The sequence below is a fragment of the Notothenia rossii genome (assembly GCF_949606895.1).
Source record: "Notothenia rossii genome assembly, chromosome: 2".
NCBI classification, from domain to species: domain Eukaryota; kingdom Metazoa; phylum Chordata; class Actinopteri; order Perciformes; family Nototheniidae; genus Notothenia; species Notothenia rossii.
Window position 1 is genome coordinate 44438728 of NC_136904.1, and position 17800 is coordinate 44456527.

A 17800-nucleotide genomic window follows, 5' to 3' on the forward strand; every position below is an offset into this window, starting at 1 on the left:
TACATAAAGTTTACACCACAAAATCTGTCACCATAAACACATATGTAAACCAAACAATCACCGGCTGCCCGTGTGCCCTGTGGCTGATCAAAACATGACTGACAAACATTTCACTGGCCCTTTTTAAGATGGCTGACGGTCCCTCATCAAATGAGTCCCAAGAGAAAGAAAATATTGGAACCAAGGTTCCCTCCCAACTGAGACCTATTTTGCATGACAATCTGCACAACTAAACCAGTATATTAATGTAGAATGGCTGTCTTGTCTAGCTAGTCTTGTTGTCTAATTATATTTACTGCGTGTCTAATATAATATAATATAACCTAATATGTCATGATTGCCTCTTTCCAACTTTATTTATTTTTTTAAATAATACGCTTCTCAAATACCGAAGACCGAAAGTAGACAGGAAAGATTGGTTTCCCGTGTGTTGCATTTTGGTTGTCAGCTCGTTTGTGACAGAACGATCTGGCCAGAAATGGACCAAGCAAACACCGGGTCTCCTAGAGATCGCTTTGAGAGGGTTGAGGATGCCATCCAAAGACAGGAGGTCACGATAGCTACCTTAGCTACCGAGACCCACCAGGCAACCTCAAGGGGACAAACGCTGGCTTACCTGACCTCCCAGATGCAGCAGATGGCCGCCACCATGGCTGCTACCGTCCCTCCGTCCGCAGCTCCGATGTTCACTCCAGCCTCTGGCCCGACTGGATACGCTCCGGAGCCTTGTGTGGGAACGCCGGAAAGCTACGCTGGTGAGCCTGAGGGATGCAGTCCTTTTCTCACAAACTGTTCCATATTGTTTTCACTGCAGCCACACACCTTCTCCTCCGAGGCGGCTTGTGTAGCTTTCACCATTAATCATCTGACGGGGAGAGCCCGTTTATGGGGAACTGCAGAGTGGGAGCAGCAGACTCCAGTCTGCGCCTCTTTTGCTGCATTTTCCGCAGAGATGGGGAAGGTGTTCGGTTCCGTTCGTCTGGGTCCCGACGCTGCCGGAGGTCTGCTGAGCTTGAGCCAGGGTTCCGGCACGGTGGTAGATTAGGCTATTGACTTCCGCAGCAGCTGGAACGAGCCGGCGCAGTGTGACGCATTTCTGAGAGGATTAGCGGATTATATGAGAGATGAGCTGGTCTCCTATGATCTCCCTGCTTCCGTGGATGGGTTGATTGAGCTCACCTCTCGGATTGACAGACGAATCCAGACCCGGAGAGGAGAGCAACAGATGCGAGCGGCGGGCCCATTCCTACTCTGACTCACGGTACCAGGAGGTCGAGCCCATGCAGTCTTACCTCTGAGGAGAGGGAATTACGTCGAAGAGGTAATCTTTGCCTTTACTGTGATCAGGCTGGACATATGGTGTCCCGTTGTCCGGTAAAAGGCAGAGCTCATCAGTAATGGGGAGTATACTGGTGGGCCAAACCTCTGAGCTGATCCCCAATCTAAGACCCTTGTGCCATGCTCGACTCCTCCTGACAGGCAAATCTCAGGCTCTGGCTGTTTTTATCGACTCCGGATCAGATGTCAGCATCATTGACGAGGAGCTCGCACTACAGCTGGGCATCCAACAGGTCGGCTGCTCCAGCCGGTACCGGCTAATGCTTTGGATGGTCACCTGCTTGGAATGGTGACACACCAGACGACACCGGTCCATAAGCTCATGTCGGGGATCCACCATGAGACAATCCAGTTTCATGTGCTACGGTCCCCCCAAATTCCTCTGATTTTGGGATATCCATGGCTCTGTCGCCACAACTCAAACATTGACTGGGCAACTGGGTCCATCCTAGGTTGGAGTTCCTCCTGTCATCAGGTTTGCCTCAAGCAGGCCGCTGCACTTCAACTATCTGTGGATATGAACCAGGTTCCGGATGTCACAGGGGTTCCAGCAGAATATTTGGACTTTAAGGAGGTATTTAGCAAGGCTAAGGCGACATCTCTCCCACCTCATCGGCCCTATGACTGCGCCATTGAGCTACATCCAGGCGCAGTCCCACCCAAGGCCCGGTTGTACTCGCTTTCGGCACCGGAGAGGAAATCCATGGAGACTTATGTCAATGACTCTCTGGCTGCGGGAATTATTCGTCCTTCCACATCACCCGCAGGAGCAGGGTTTTTTTTGTGGCGAAGAAGGACAAGACCCTGAGACCCTGCATTGACTATCGGGGTCTGAACGATGTCACGGTGAAGAATTGATATCCCCTGCCACTCATCTCGTCAGCGTTCAAGTTACTACAAGGGGCTACAATCTTCACTAAGCTGGATCTACGAAACGCTTATTACCTGGTACAAATCCGTGAGGGGGACGAATGGAAGACCGCCTTCAATGCTTCTTTGGGACATTACGAGTACCTGGTGATGCCATTTGGACTTACCAACGTCCCTGCAGTTTTCCAAGCGTTGGTGAACGACGTACTCCGGGACATGTTGGATCATTATGTTTTTGTTTATCTGGATGACATTTTGATTTTTTCAAAGAACCTCAAGGAACACATCCACCACGTCCAGGCAGTCCTCCAGAGACTTCTGGAGAACTCGCTTTTCGTCAAGACGGAGAAGTGCGAGTTTCACACTTCTTCGGTCGCCTTTCTTGGCTACATTGTGGGTCAAGGAAGTGTGTAGATGGATCCCTCCAAGGTTTCAGCGGTTACCTCGTGGCGGGTTCCGGATTCCCGGAAGGAGCTGCAGCGTTTCCCTGGGATTCGCCAACTTTTACAGACGGTTCATCCGTGGCTACAGCACTGTGGCTGCCCCGCTCACCGCCCTGACTTCGTCCAAGGTGACGTTTGGTCCCCTGCAGCCGAAGAGGCTTTTCAGGACCTCGAGGGCCAGTTTACGTTGGCTCCTATCCTGCAAGTACCAGACCCCGCTGGTCAGTTGGTGGTGGAGGTGGATGCTTCTGACGTAGGGGTGGGGGCCATCCTGTCGCAACGTTCTGGTGAGAACCAGAGGCTCCACCCTTGTGCTTTCTTTTCGAGGAGATTGAGTCCGGTGGAGAGAAACTATGACGTGGGGAACCGGGATCTTCTAGCAGTCAAGTTGGCATTGGAGGAGTGGCGACACTGGCTTGAGGGGACAGAACAACCATTTCAGGTTTGGACCGACCATAAGAACCTGGAATACATCAGGTCGGCACAAAGACTGAATTCCCGGCAAGCCAGGTGGTCGTTATTTTTCACCCAGTTTAATTTTTTCCTCTCCTACCGCCCGGGCTCCGGCAACTTGAAGGCCGATGCTCTGTCCCGGCAGTTCGGCAGGGAGGGAGACGGTCTGCGGTATCCCCGACACTATTCTTCCTGCTCCTCGAGTCATCGACGTCCTCACTTGGGAGATTGAGGAGAGGTGTTAAGACCGCTTTGGTGGACCAACCCGGTCATAGTTCTTGTCCTCTCAACCGTTTGTTTGTGCCTCAGGTTTTGAGGGCTGAGGTGCTTCAGTGGGCTCACAGCTCCAGACTTTCCTGCCACCCTGGGATTAAACGTACCAGAGGGATGGTCCTGCAACGGTTCTGGTGGGCCACACTGGAGGCTGACACCCGGGAGTTTATGAATGACTGTCCTGTCTGCAATCGGCACAAACCATCTCATCAAGCGCCAGCTGGCCTCCTTCATCCATTACCGGTCTCACGTCGCCCTTGGTCACATATTTCTTTGGACTTTGTGACCGGTCTACCACCGTCCCACGGACATACTGCCATCTTGACGGTGGTGGATCGGTTTAGTAAGATGGCTCATTTCGTACCCCTGCCTAAGATCCCGTCAGCTCAGGAGACGGTCAAACGTATTCTTCTCCACGTTTTTCGCATTCACAGACTTGCGACTGATGTGGTTTCAGACCGGGGGCCCCAGTTCACCTCTGTGTTTTGGAGGGAGTTTTGTGAACTGATCGGGGCGACGGTCAGTCTTACCTCCGGTTTCCACCCACAGGCCAATGGCCAGACCGAACGGAAGAATCAGGAGATGGAGACCACTCTCCGCTGCATGGCTTCTGATCATCCAACAACCTGGTCAAATCAACTCCTGTGGGTGGAGTATGCCCACAACACCCTCATCAGTTCCGCGACTGGTCTTTCCCCTTTTCAGTGTGCATACAGTTTTCAACCCCCATTGTTCTCTGCATTGGAGAGGGAGGTTACCTGTCCGTCTGTCCAGGCTTTCATCAGACATTGTCGGAGGACTTGGAGGCAGGCTCGAACAACTCTGCTTCAGTCTGCTAACCGGTACGCCACATCAGCGAACCGCCGACGCACCAAGGCACCTGTGTACCAGGTAGGCCAGAGGGTGTGGCTTTCCACTCAGAACATTCCCCTTCGGGTAGAGTCTAAAAAGTTAGCGCCCAGGTTTATTGGACCCTTCGAGATTGTCAAGGTCATTAACCCTGCAGCGGTTCGACTGAGTTTGCCCCGGAACATGAAAATCCATCCCACCTTCCACGTTTCTAGGATTAAACCTGTCCGGGAGAGTCCTATGATTCCCGCCGCCCCTCCACCACCACCCCCTAGGATGATCGATGGGGGTCCTACCGAGACCCTTCGTCGTCTATTCCGTTCCCGTCGCAGGGGGGTTCAATATTTGGTGGACTGGGAGGGCTATGGTCCTGAGGAGAGACAGTGGATTCCTGCTCGTCATATCCTCAACCCTCAACTCATCCGAGACTTCCACCTGCGTTACCCTGAGCAGCCTTCTAGGACCCACGCTCAACCAGGCGTTAAGCCAGCGGCCACTCATCCGCTACAGACCAGGGGCTTCGTCGAGGGGGAGGGGTGAGGGGGAGGCGGAGGCGTCATCAGTCGAGGAGGACGATGATTTCCAGGAGGGAGAGGCCGAGAGAGCATTCTCAGATGAGTACTAAACTTTCCCATACCTCCACCTTCCACCCTGTGTCTGTAGGATTTTTTTTTTTTTCCCGTAGAATTTTCTTAGACGTCAGGAGCGGTCCATTAAGGGGGGGGGTTCTGTCACAGTCTGCTTTCTCACTCACCTATTTTCTGCATTAACCTTCCTTAGTCACCTGGTAGTCACACCCTGTCTCTCTCTCTCATTCTGTTACACCCATTGGCTCCATTAGTATTTAGGCCCACTTCACTTTCACCTCAGTGCCAGATCGTACTTTCCAGCATGCCAGTCTTTCCCGCATTATCCTCCAGATTGCTCTTTTGGTATAGGTTGCCTTTATTTGCTAACGCACTTGGATCAGATTTCCTACCTAACGTACCTAAAAGAGAAATGTGCATTTGGGCAGAATAAACCACATTTAAAATGTAATTTCTTCTTCATTTAAACATTCCATTATACAAACTGTAACTCCAGCTATAGTCAAATCATCTCCCTATTAATTGTAATTTCATCAGCATTTTGCATTATTCCATATTTATGATTAGCTACTGGGAATAGGATTGTCTCCTTTCCTCCTTGGGATGATCAAAGGTTATAAAGATGTTCAATTTGACAAACATCATAGTCCTTTAAGGAAGTAAGCTGCAGTTTGATAAACCAGCTGTGTTAGTATGGGTGTAGCCTTAAAAATGCTGTAATTAATAAGTATTATGACGGTTTAATGTAAGTGTGAATTCAATTCTTCTTGGCGATTGAAGAATGAGAGACCCATAGTGATGACTAAAAACTCCTCAAGCATTTGAAGTAGGGGTGGGCGATATGACGATATATATCGTCGAGACGATATTACGTCTCCACGATATGCCTTTTCAGAGATATCATATCTATCGTGATCGTGCACCAGGGTAGGATTTTCACGGCGGCCATGACGGCCGGTCTGGCCGTGAAGCCCCGAAAATAATTGTACGTCCTACAGCCACCATGGCCTGCGTGCCCCTGATACTGTTAAAATCTCAAGTTGCTTTAAAAGCGTCAGAACAGTGGCTTCTGAATTGCGTTTCTCACCCTAACCGCTGGAGTTTCACCGCGGCTGTGAGCTGTGTTTACTCCTGTCATTCAAACAGGACGCGCTGGAGAGGGGGCGGGGCTTATATCCATGTAAATACTGTGGTGGAAACCAACTACGACAAAATTAACCTATTTTGCCGTGATTTAATTGTAATACACGTTTCAAAATGATGCAGAAGTAACTACATCCTGATACCGGTTAATAAAAACCAAGCTGTCTATTCAGGATTCAGACAGTATTGCACATTTATTGTCTTGGTTGATTCTGTTGGCTTATATTTTATTTTATCAATAAGGTATGTATATTGTTTTTCCCTTTTGAAACAGATGTTGAGTTATGTTAAAGTCTTTGATTGCACTTCAAGTCTAAAGTTTACATTTTAATTGTTTGGCACTGACTTTTCCTCATTGATGTTTTATGTTTGACTTAGTTATGTTTTACTCTCCTTTTCATGTTTATTGACATCACTGCTAGTGCTACCTAAAACAGAAAGTGAATTTTTATACTGAGAAACTGTGCCTTGAATATTTGATTTTATTTATCTAGAGTGCACCTTACTTGGTGAAGAAACCAGTGTTAACGTTTGTTGTGTAGGGTGTAGACCTACCTACTTGAACACTGAGGAAGCCATATCAAAATTCCTGTTGAATTGTTCATTCAGGGATTCATTGCAGAATTAAAACCAGCTTGAAATGGTATTTTGGTCTGTTACTCCTTTTTATTTTAGTTTTTGTTACCTTGTGGTGGTTGTACTGTCAAGTAACTTGAAAAAGAACCATAATAACCGACATGAAAAAATATCGTGATAAATATCGTCTATCGTGATACTGCTTGAAAAATATCGTGATATTATATTTTTCAATATCGCCCACCCCTAATTTGAAGATAGTTTGGCTCTGCCACTGTAGCAAAGGAGTGGCCCAGAAGATCATCGTGCCCAGTGCGTCGAGAAGCAAAATGTTATGGAATATCATGTTCATTCATTAAAAAAAGTTTTGTAGCCTGATAGAGGGGGGTGAATTCAGTTTACATTTCATTATAACTTGAATTTCACACTAACTGTGCTACGTTTGGAATATTGTGCTTGAAACCTGCCTTGTTTTTTTTATTATGCAAGTGGAACTTTCCTCTGCTGATGTTCATGTGGAAGATGGCGCCAGCCCTGAGCTGTGGAAACACTGTGGTCATCAAGCCAGCGGAGCAGACCCCCCTCACAGCCCTCCACGTTGGATCACTTGTCAAAGAGGTCTGATATTGGACTTGAAACCTCTCTCAGTCCTCTTAAACGAACGCAAATGAAAAATCCCGCTCTCATGTGATCAGTCTGTTCTGCTTCCCGAGACAATCTCAAACTTAACCTTTTAACTATGTCTCCCAAAGGTCAGTTAGGTTCCTCCATGCATAAGCTCACGGACACCACTATCTATCCCTGATGATATTTTGTCACTTTTTAATTTAAAAAAAGCAACTCTTTCCGATGTGTTCCTTATGTTTCACTGTTGTAATTATAGGTTTCAATCTCAATGTGATCTGCTATATGCTTTATATAACAGCATTCTTATTATATAGTTATAGTCCCTTCAATTTGGTAAATAAATAATGAATCCCTAATACTAATCTTATACAGTTTTAGTATATAGTAACTAATAATGTACTGAGTCATCGATTCGGTCCAGTGTCATTTGTAGAATGTTCTTTCCTTGAAACCCCCAACTTCCTTTTAAGGTTTGAATCTTGTATCAAACCCAGACATTTGTTGTTAATGAAAAATAATAAGATTAGAGATAACAATATTTTTTCAACATTAAGACTAATAACTAATAACTAATAAATATATAATTTGATGATCATATAGAAAGAAGATATAAGGAATACCGGTATCACTTTACAATAAGACTACCCTTATAAAGGATTCATAAAGGGTTTATAATTAGGTTATTAATTAGGTTGTAAACACTTTATTAATCATTAAGAGCCATTTATAAACCAGTTCTGACATAGTTTCCAGACATCAACACAGGCTCACTATTTGGCAAGATGACTAAGCCTTATATGGCACTAGCTTACTTCGTCTTCTTCATCAGCCAACATCCTTGTTATCTGTTGTTCAGTGAGTTGATTCCCCCCCTTCCATCTTGATGTTTCTTGGCATCTCTTTATGACCATGTATTTATGAGTTACTAACATTTATAATTGCCAAAAGGGAGCCTTGTAAAGTGTTAAACAAATCACCATTTATGAATGAGTTACTACCATTTATAATTTGTTTAAGTTTTATTAAAGGTCCCATGACATGCTTTTCCGGTTATTGCCCATCCACTTGTGTGTTATGTAGCTTTTTATGCATGTAAACCAGGGGTGGGGAACCTCCGGCCTCCGGGCCGTATACGGACCGCAAGACCATTTGATACGGCCCTCGAGGTAATTTATAAACACACGCAAAATCTCATCACATCTTTATATGATCCTTATAGTTATAAAAAAATAAGAGAATAAAGGAAAAACTGGTATAAAATATGATATGACAGTAAAAAAACACATACACATACTACAGTATACAGAGATGCTGTATGAGAAAAACAATGTGATTTTGGAACATTGAACAATGTAAATCCATTCTAGTAGACCTCAACACTGGAATTATGATCAGTAGAAATGGCCATCACATGGGACCTTTAAGCCTTAAAGTTATGCATAAATTAGGGCGTGGTCACATTGAGTGACAGGTCTGTCCAGTGACTGCTGTTGTTAGCTTCCTGTCTCGCTGCTAGCAGCTCTGTGACGCTACAGGGACTCTGCCAGCTGAGCTCATCCGGGGAACATAACTTGAACTTGGCCGTGTTTGTTGTGCTGATGCCTTGTGGACTATTCTTCATTCTTATATCGGACTATTGTGACTCGCTCTGCGGTTAAAACAGACGGTGCATGAATGCGGTTTTGCGGTAAGTGAAATTCGAGTAATTTATTTATGTGTTGCTTATGTTTTGAGTCAGCTAAGGTTAATGAATGTTAAGGCTTGGGTTAGCATGTAAGCAGTACATCTGTGCTAGCTATGCTAATCGTAGCCTCCAAGTTAAAACGTAATAGAGAAGTGTTAAGCATTAAGTGGGATAATACTGTCGAACACACGGCTTCTGTTTGAGGTTGGAAAAATAAGATCATCCTTGTAACTTAGAGAGATATTTGATTAGGTAGGTAACTTTATGCATTGCTAAGGTTAATTTAAATTCGCTATGATCGATTATGTAGACAAGCTAACGTCAATGTTGAAGAGCGGCCTAGTGTATGTGAAATCAACCTAACAATAAGATGTTTTTATATTACAAATAATAATGTCATATTTCAAGATGATTACTTAGATATTACAATATGGTTGGTTGAGCTGGAGTTCATTATTGAGCTCACACGTTAACGTCACATTCATATCTGAAAAACGAACCCAAACCTTGTTATTTTTATTAATTATATTACCAAATTGGTATCAAATAAATAGTAAGCATTGGTAATACCAATGCTGATAAGTAAACTATTTTATTTGAGTATTTGTGTCTGGGAGAAGGTATGGTATACCACTATGTTCAGCAGTTATAGACTGGGCTTTCTTGTACAAGAGAATAAAAAGAAAAAATCCATATGGACCATTACTGTATAATTATCCTTACATTATGTTATAAAATGCACCTAATAAACAAGTATGGCATTTTGAAACATGATGTGCATCCATTTTCACTGTAGTTTGTGTGCATTTTGTTGTTAACTAAGATGATGTCATGATTTATTTTTTGTTAGTATGCACGTGGACGCTTTGGACATACCTGAAGGAAGAAATGGGTCTTCGGAATAATGGGAGTTAAAGACAAAAGGCGGAGACTAGTGTTGAAACTAGTGGAGAAACGATCAAGATGCCACCTTGTCCCTCTGATTAGACGGCATGTTAAGTCAGGAAGTAGCATTATGAGTGATGAGTGGAGGGCACAGGAGAGTGCTGAGTAACATGGGGTACAACCACCATTGCTTCTCAAAGTGTGGTCCGCGGACCACTGGTGGTCCGTGACTGAGCGCCCCCTAATGGTCCATGAGTATATTGGTAACATTTGAAATAAATAAATAAATTGGAGTTTTCCGCACTTTGCGGGAATATCTCCGCAATGGAGCAAGCTTACGTTTCACTTTCGATTGCATGATATAGCCCAGCCCAACACCTTCGTCCAGGGCTGGACTGGGACAATAAGATTTATTTGTCAATATTTACAGCGTTGCTGCCCATAGTGATAGCCCTAAACTTTAAATCTACTACCCCAGAATAAACATATGGACATGGATTACTATTTAAAAAAAATGTGCAAATCTATTTAGGAACCTATCCATGTGAACATATTTTAAGTGGAGGTGGACCTCAAATCCTCTAGGGGGGTCTGGGGGCATGCTCCCCCGGTAAGATTTGTTTTTTAAATGTTGGACTTAAATGCATCAATCTGGTGCACTTTGAGGGGGAAATAAAGAGACTACACCCATATGAAACAGAACTGTATACGTTTAAATAATCATAAAATCATGAGAACATGGACATAACCAATAACATACCATATCCAATATGAAAAACATTGAAACTTGTTTATTTATTTGTTTTTGGTTCATTTATAGTTGTGAGTGTGTCTGGGCTCCTGAACCAGCCTCACCCGTCTCCCCCCTCTCCTCTTTGAGGCAGCAGCAAAGACTAGTTTTAGCTCTCAACAAGTTTTTAAAGTGTATCTTACCCTTTTTCACCTAGTTAACATTTTTATTATTATTATTCATGCATATTTTACTAATCACTACCCCTCAAATGGAAATAGGTGTTTACATAAATGGTGACCAAACCGTTTGAGACCCACAGAGAACTTAGACTAAGTTAACTATCTAAACACTCAGAGTCCTTTACCTCACCTGAGCTGTAGTTATGAGTCTCTCAGTCTGACATGAGAGGACTCTCCTCCACCTTGTTGACAGCTCATTATATCCGTTAGCGCAGCTAGCTAGCACCAGATGCTAACAACAACAATACACGTAACCGGTGCATGCGCTTTCTTCCTGGCTCGTGCCACACATACATACACATCCTCGCGAGCTTGAATGACACATAGAGACCAATCGAGGGCATTAGTGTATGATCTGTATGAAAGTGGCCATGTCGGCAGGCCACATCATGTAGACAGACAGTCACCGATGGCCAGTCCGGGCCTTCCTTCGTCACACATGTTGCCACTTGTTTTTACCATTTTCAGGCGATTTGTAGTCTGTTCCAAAAAAAACGATGTGATTTTGGATATTTGTGGAGTTAGGTGGTCCGCGAGTGTTTTTCTGGTGGTTAAGTGGTCCTTGGTATTACAAAGTTTGAGAAACACTGCACTACACCATAAACCACAGCAGGTGGTTTGTGAACCCCCACACTGGCATACCCAACATATAGAAAGAGCTTGGTCGACCGTCAAAGGACATGTCCGTAGACTGAGAGAAAACCGTACAGAGAGTTTGTTGGAGGAACACCTCAAGGTTCTTGAATGGTCCTCTTGGCTTGGCTCTGCTCACCCTGATGGACTGCTTGGATGCTTGTTCAAGGATATACACAAAGCCTTTCCTGTCTGAGTACCATTATGTCTCACCAAGTCTTTCATTTACGAATAAAATGCTTTGCTTGGCTCTTTTGCATCTTACTTACTTTTACTTTGCATTTCATGTGAAAAATGTGTATTAGGTCAGCGTGAATGTTATAACTCATTCATAAATGGACATGTGTATTAAACTTAAAAAACAACGCACCCTTTCAGTAATTACAAATGTTAGTGACTCATCAATAGATGGTGATGTGTTTCACACTTTACAATAAGGCTCCTTTTTACCAATTATAAATGGTAGTAACTCATTAATAAATGGTGATATGTGTCACACTTTACAATAAGGCTCCCTTTTAGCAATTATAAATAGTAGTAACTCATTAATAAATGGGAATGTGTTTTAAACTTTACAATAAGGCTCCCTTTTGGCAGTTATAAATGCTAGTAACTCATTCATAGATGGTTATAAGAGATGCCAAGAAACATCAAGATGGATGGGGGGAGAGTCAACTCAGTGAACAACAGATACCAAGGAAGCTGGCTGATAAAGAAGACGAAGTAAGCTAAGTAGCCAATACAAGGCTTAGCGGTACAGATAAATGTGTGCTCACTATTTGGCAAACAACCGGTCACAGTTTCCCTGTTTATCTCATGTCTTATAAAAGCTTATTAATGTTTTATAAAGTGTTCACAACCTAATTAATAAATGAATTACAAACTATTCGTAAACCCTTTATAAGGGTAGTCTTACTGTAAAGTGGTGCCGGAATACCTAACTACCGTTGTCTAGGAAAATTGATTAAATGTCTGTAAAAGTTGCTGTTCTCTGGGACAGTAAACCTGACTCGCAGCACCAACTTTCTCTCTGGGTTGGCTTTCAGGCAGGGTTCCCTCCGGGAGTTGTGAACATTGTTCCAGGCTTCGGTCCAACAGCAGGGGCAGCCATCGCCAGCCACATGGACATCGACAAAGTGGCCTTCACTGGCTCTACAGAGGTGAGTGAGTGTACTGTATGACAGCAGCTGTTATCATGATTTTGACAAATTTGCATGAAAGACTCTCTTAAATACTTTGATATAAAAACCAGCGACCCTTTTGAGTTGTACAGTGCTGTTTTTCTGTTTGAATTGTAGAATTAAAGCAAGGCAGGTGTTGATATAGTAAGAAAATACAGAGGAAATATAGATTACTTAGGTTAATATTTGGCAAGTGTTATGTCATGAAACTATTTATTAATTTATTGATTTATAACCGTAATGATTTGATTCTGTACAATCACAAAGTAATGAGCTATAGGGCTGCATACTTATTCAAATATTAATCGCAATTATTAAAAACAAGTGCTCCACTCATAGAAAGCTAGCTTCACATCAAAACCAGCGCTTCATGCATTAACCAGCCACCAGCCAGCTATCAAGCAGTGCCAGGAGTCACAGTGTGCTTGTGGACACACTGTTATTTACTCAACAATAACACACAATTATCCTTGTTTTTATTTATTTGTTTAATTCTATAATATCTGGCTTTTTAGCCGTCCGTCAGGAACTGAATTTCAAAATAATGTCACCGGAAACAGACGTAGGCGATACACATCCACTGAACTGATTTCCCAAGATCCTCAGCTTTGGTTGAAGGTCTGTGATTGGATGTTTTAGCCACAATGCACGTCGGGATATGGTGCTAATGCGATATGAAATAACCAACAACAGAATTGCATTGCCAGGCAACAGCTTGGGGTAAAAACAGTATTTCCGGTCTCGAAGTTTGCATAGTAATCTGCAGTGCTCATCAACTAAAAACATCAGTTAATCCTTGTTAATTACACAACATTGATTGGTTTAAATTGTGTACAATGCTTTTGTGTTTTCCCCCTTCGATTCAGAGAAACAAATTGTTTTTTAAGGATGGCCGAAGACACTACACTACCCATAATCCTCAGCTATCGTTTGGGACTACAGTCCCTTTGCTTGACAAACCCTGTGATTAATCTTCAAGTTCTGTGATTGGATGTTGGAGTGGCAGTGCCAAGGTTACGCCGAGCGTCAAACAGCTCTATGAAATGGCTCTATTGTGTTTTACAACATGTTCTATGGCACGTCTCTACTGGGAATTGTAGTTTTAAAAGACGTTTTCGTTTTTTCCCACAATTAGAAGTTGCCAGTGTTAAACTGTGTACACCCCTGGAGGTTTAAGGGATAAGAAACACATTGGTGTTATCACATTTTAAACATATAATTCATAAATGGGTGAAAATTGCTTGTGTCTGTGATGGAAATTATGGTACTAAAGCTTAATACAGTGTAAACCTAATGAAATGTAAACAGCTGTATTCTGAAAATGTCATGTCAACGGTTTGACTGATTAGGTCAAATCCCTGGAGTGACCTTTGAATATGTGTGAGTGATCAACAGATGTTTTTGCAAGGGGGTTTTATGACACTACAGGAGGGATGAGGGGAAGGAAGTTAGGATAAGGTGTTATCTGTATCCCTTGTTCTCTCTCTTGGTCTCTTCCCAGCTGGACGTGCCTGGAACACCTCCCTAGGGAGGCGCCCAGGTGGCATCCTAACTAGGTGCCCGAACCACCTCAACTGGCTCCTTTCAACACGAAGGAGGAGCGGTTCAACTCCGAGTCCCTCACGGATGACCGAACTTCTCACCTTATCCCTAAGGTAGATACCAGCCACCCTGCGGAGAAAACCCATCTTGGCCGCTTGTACCCGCGATCTCGTTCTTTCGGTCATGACCCATCCTTCATGACCATAGGTGAGGGTAGGAACGAAAATGGCGCGGTAGACAGAGAGCTTTGCCTTCTGGCTCAGCTCCCTTTTCGTCACAACGGTGCGGTAAAGCGACTGCAGTACCGCTCCCGCTGCTCCGATTCTCCGACCCATCTCACGCTCCATTGTTCCCTCACTCGAGAACAAGACCCCGAGATACTTGAACTCCTTCACTTGGGGTAAGGACTCATTCCCTACTCGGAGTGGACAGTCCATCGGTTTCCTGCTGAGAACCATGGCCTCAGATTTGGAGGTGCTGATCCTCCTCCCAGCCGCTTCACACTCGGTTGAGAACCGATCCAGTGAGTGCTGAAGGTTGCAGACCGATGAAGCCATCAGAACCACATCATCTGCAAAAAGCAGTGGTGCAATCCTTAGTCCACCGAACTGCAGACCCCTTCCCCCACGACTACGCCTCGAAATCCGATCCATGTATATTACAAACAGGATTGGTGACAAAGCGCAGCCTTGGCGGAGGCCAACCCTCACCGGAAATGGGTCCGACTTACTGCCGAGGACCCGGACACAGCTCTCACTTTGGGAGTACAGAGATTGGATGGGCCTGAATAGAGACCCCCTCACCCCATACTCCCGCAGCATCTCCTACAGCAACTCCCTGGGAACCCGTTCATACGCCTTCTCCAAGTCTACAAAACACATGTAGACTGGATAAGCGTACTCCCAGGCCCCCTCCAGGATCCTTGCGAGAGTAAAAAGCTGATCCGTCGTTCCACGACCAGGACGGAATCCGCATTGTTCCTCCTCAATCTGAAGTTCGACAATCGGCCTGACCCTCCTTTCGAGTACCTTAGAGTAAACTTTCCCGGGGAGGCTGAGTAGTGTGATGCCTCTGTAATTGGCACACACCCTCTGATCCCCCTTTTTAAAAAGGGGAACCACCACCCCGGTCTGCCACTCCTTCGGTACTGTTTCCGACTTCCACGCAACGTTGATGAGACGTGTCAACCATGACAGTCCCTCAACACCCAGAGCCTTCAGCATTTCTGGGTGGATCTCATCCACCCCCGGGGCTTTGCCACTGTGAAGTTGTTTGACGACCTCAGTGACTTCCCCCCTGAGATTGGTATTGATCCCCCGTCATACTCCAGCTCTGCCTCTAACATAGAGGGCGGAGTTGTCGGGTTCAGGAGTTCCTCAAAGTGTTCCTTCCAACGCCCTAACACTCCATCAGTTGAGGTCAACAACGTCCCATCCTTACTGTACACAGCTTGGATGGTTCCCTGCTTCCCCCTCCTGAGGTGTCGGACGGTTTTCCAGAACAACTTTGGTGCCGCCCGAAAGTCCTTTTCCATGTCTTCTCCGAACTTCTCCCACACCCGCTGCTTTGCCTCGGCCACGGCTGAGGTTGCTGCCCTTCGAGCCTGTCGGTACCTTGCAACTGCCTCGGGAGTCCCCCAGGATAACAAATCCCTGAAGGCCTCCTTCTTCAGTCGGACGGCTTCCTTGACCACCGGTGTCCACCAGGAGGTTCGAGGGTTACCGCCCCTTGAGGCACCTAGGACCTTGAGACCACAGCTCCCCGCCGTGGCTTCGGCAATAGAGGCGTTGAACACCGACCACTCTGGTTCAATGTCCCCAACCTCCACAGGAATGCCCGAAAAGCTCCGCCGGAGGTGTGAGTTGAAGGCCTCCTGAACTTTGGCCTCATCCAGACGTTCCCAGTTCACCCGAACTACACGTTTGGGCTTACCAGGTCTATCGAGAGGCTTCCCCCGCCACTCGACCCAACTCACCACCAGATGGTGATCAGTTGACAACTCCGCCCCTCTCTTTACCCTAGTGTCCAAAACATACGGCCTCAGGTCCGATGATACGATAACGAAATCGATCATGGACCTTCTGCCTAGGGTGCTCTGGTACCACGTACACTTATGAGCATCCTTATGTTCGAACATGGTGTTTGTTATGGCCAATCCAAGACTAGCACAGAAGTCCAGTAACAAACCACCACTCCGGTTCAGATCAGGGGGGCCGTTCCTCCCAATCACTCCCCTCCAAGTGTCTCCATCATTGCCCACATGTGCGTTGAAGTCTCCCAGCAAGATTAAAGAGTCCCCTTCAGGAGCCCCATACTGGACTCTTTCCAGGTTCTCCAAGAAGGCCGTATACTCTGAACTGCTGTTGGGTGCATAAGCACACACAACAGTCAGAGTTTTCCCCCCCATAACCCGCAGGCGTAGGGAGGCGACCCTCTCGTCCACTGGGGTAAACTCCAACAACGAAGCACCCAACCGGGTACTTGTGAATATCCCCACACCCGCCCGGCGCCTCACACCTTGAGCAACTTCGGAGAAGAATAGAGTCCAACCCCTATCCAGAAGTAAGGTTCCAGAGCCGACGCTGTGCGTAGAGGTGAGCCCAACCAGATCCAACTGGTAACGCTCCACCTCCCGCACAAGCTCCGACTCCTTCCCCCCCAGAGAGTTGACGTTCCACGTCCCCAAAGCCAGCTTCTGTCGCCCGGGTCTGGTCCGTCGAGACCCTCTGCCTTCACTGCCACCCTTCTGGCAGCGCACCCGACCCCATTGCTGTTTCCCGTAGGTGGTGGGCCCGCGGGACGGAGAATCGGAGGTGTTGCCCACGTTGCCTTTTCGGGCTGTGCCCGGCCGGGCTCCGTGGCAAGCCCGGCCACCAGACGCTCGCCGACGAGTCCTCCTTCTGGGCCTGGCTCCAGACCCCGGGCTTCCTCCGGGCCGGGTATCCTCACTTCGCGTATCGTCTTTCATGAGGTCTTGTGAACCAATCTTAGTCTGGCCCCTTGCCTGAGACCAATTTGCCATGGGAGAACCTACCAGGAACACAAGGTTCCAGACAACACAGCCCCCAGGTTCATCAGGGCACACAAACCTCTCTACCATGGTAAGGTGCTGGTTCTTCAGAGAGGGTCTGATATCATTATGTCAGTGGTCTAAAATGGTGATACAACAGTGCGACAATATTATCGTTTATCGCAATAATTTCCGGGAAAATGTATCCAACAAAATCTATTATCGTGAGAGGCCTATGCATGACACACACACACACAAACAAATCTACAGACTTACTCCAAACTGCCAAGTATATTAATTAACACACTCTCACTCATATACTCTTTGACTCTAATTTTGGCCTAGTAGAACAATAAGCAGCAGACTTTTACTTTGTATAATTTCTACTGGGATCTTAGATCTGCGCATGCGCAATACGGGTCGGGGATTGACTAACCGGCTCCCACTGCTCTGCTGTCTGTTAACGTTGTTAAGAGTGGTGGGGGCGGGGAGGGAGCGGATCGACAGCTTGAGCAGCTGTCAACCCAACATTGTAAATAACAAACCAAAAACGATCGCTGGTTCATCTTGTTTTTGGCGTGAGAATAGTTTGGGCAGCGTGAGAGGGTGAGATTGAGAGTGAAAGCGTGTGTCACAAGCCAGATGCTGAGAGTTGAAAGCCTGGTTTTATTGTAGAGATCACTTACAGTATCTTCTTGATATTTTATATTCTATATTTCTATCATTGACATTAT

General features: G+C 45.7%; 1 protein-coding gene across 2 annotated transcripts in view; it reads left to right on the forward strand.

Moving 5' to 3' along the window:
- Positions 1–17800, forward strand: part of LOC307030213 (retinaldehyde dehydrogenase 3-like) — a 93543-nt gene that overhangs the window by 39116 nt on the left and 36627 nt on the right. For both annotated transcript variants that reach the window (XR_013805579.1, XM_079666508.1), the window contains exons 6-7: positions 7022–7150; positions 12380–12493. Coding sequence is in view for 1 of the 2 variants with exons in the window: in XM_079666508.1 (XP_079522634.1) it covers positions 7022–7150; positions 12380–12493 (243 nt within the window). In the remaining variant the exon portion in view is untranslated. The remainder of the gene's footprint in view (positions 1–7021; positions 7151–12379; positions 12494–17800) is intronic.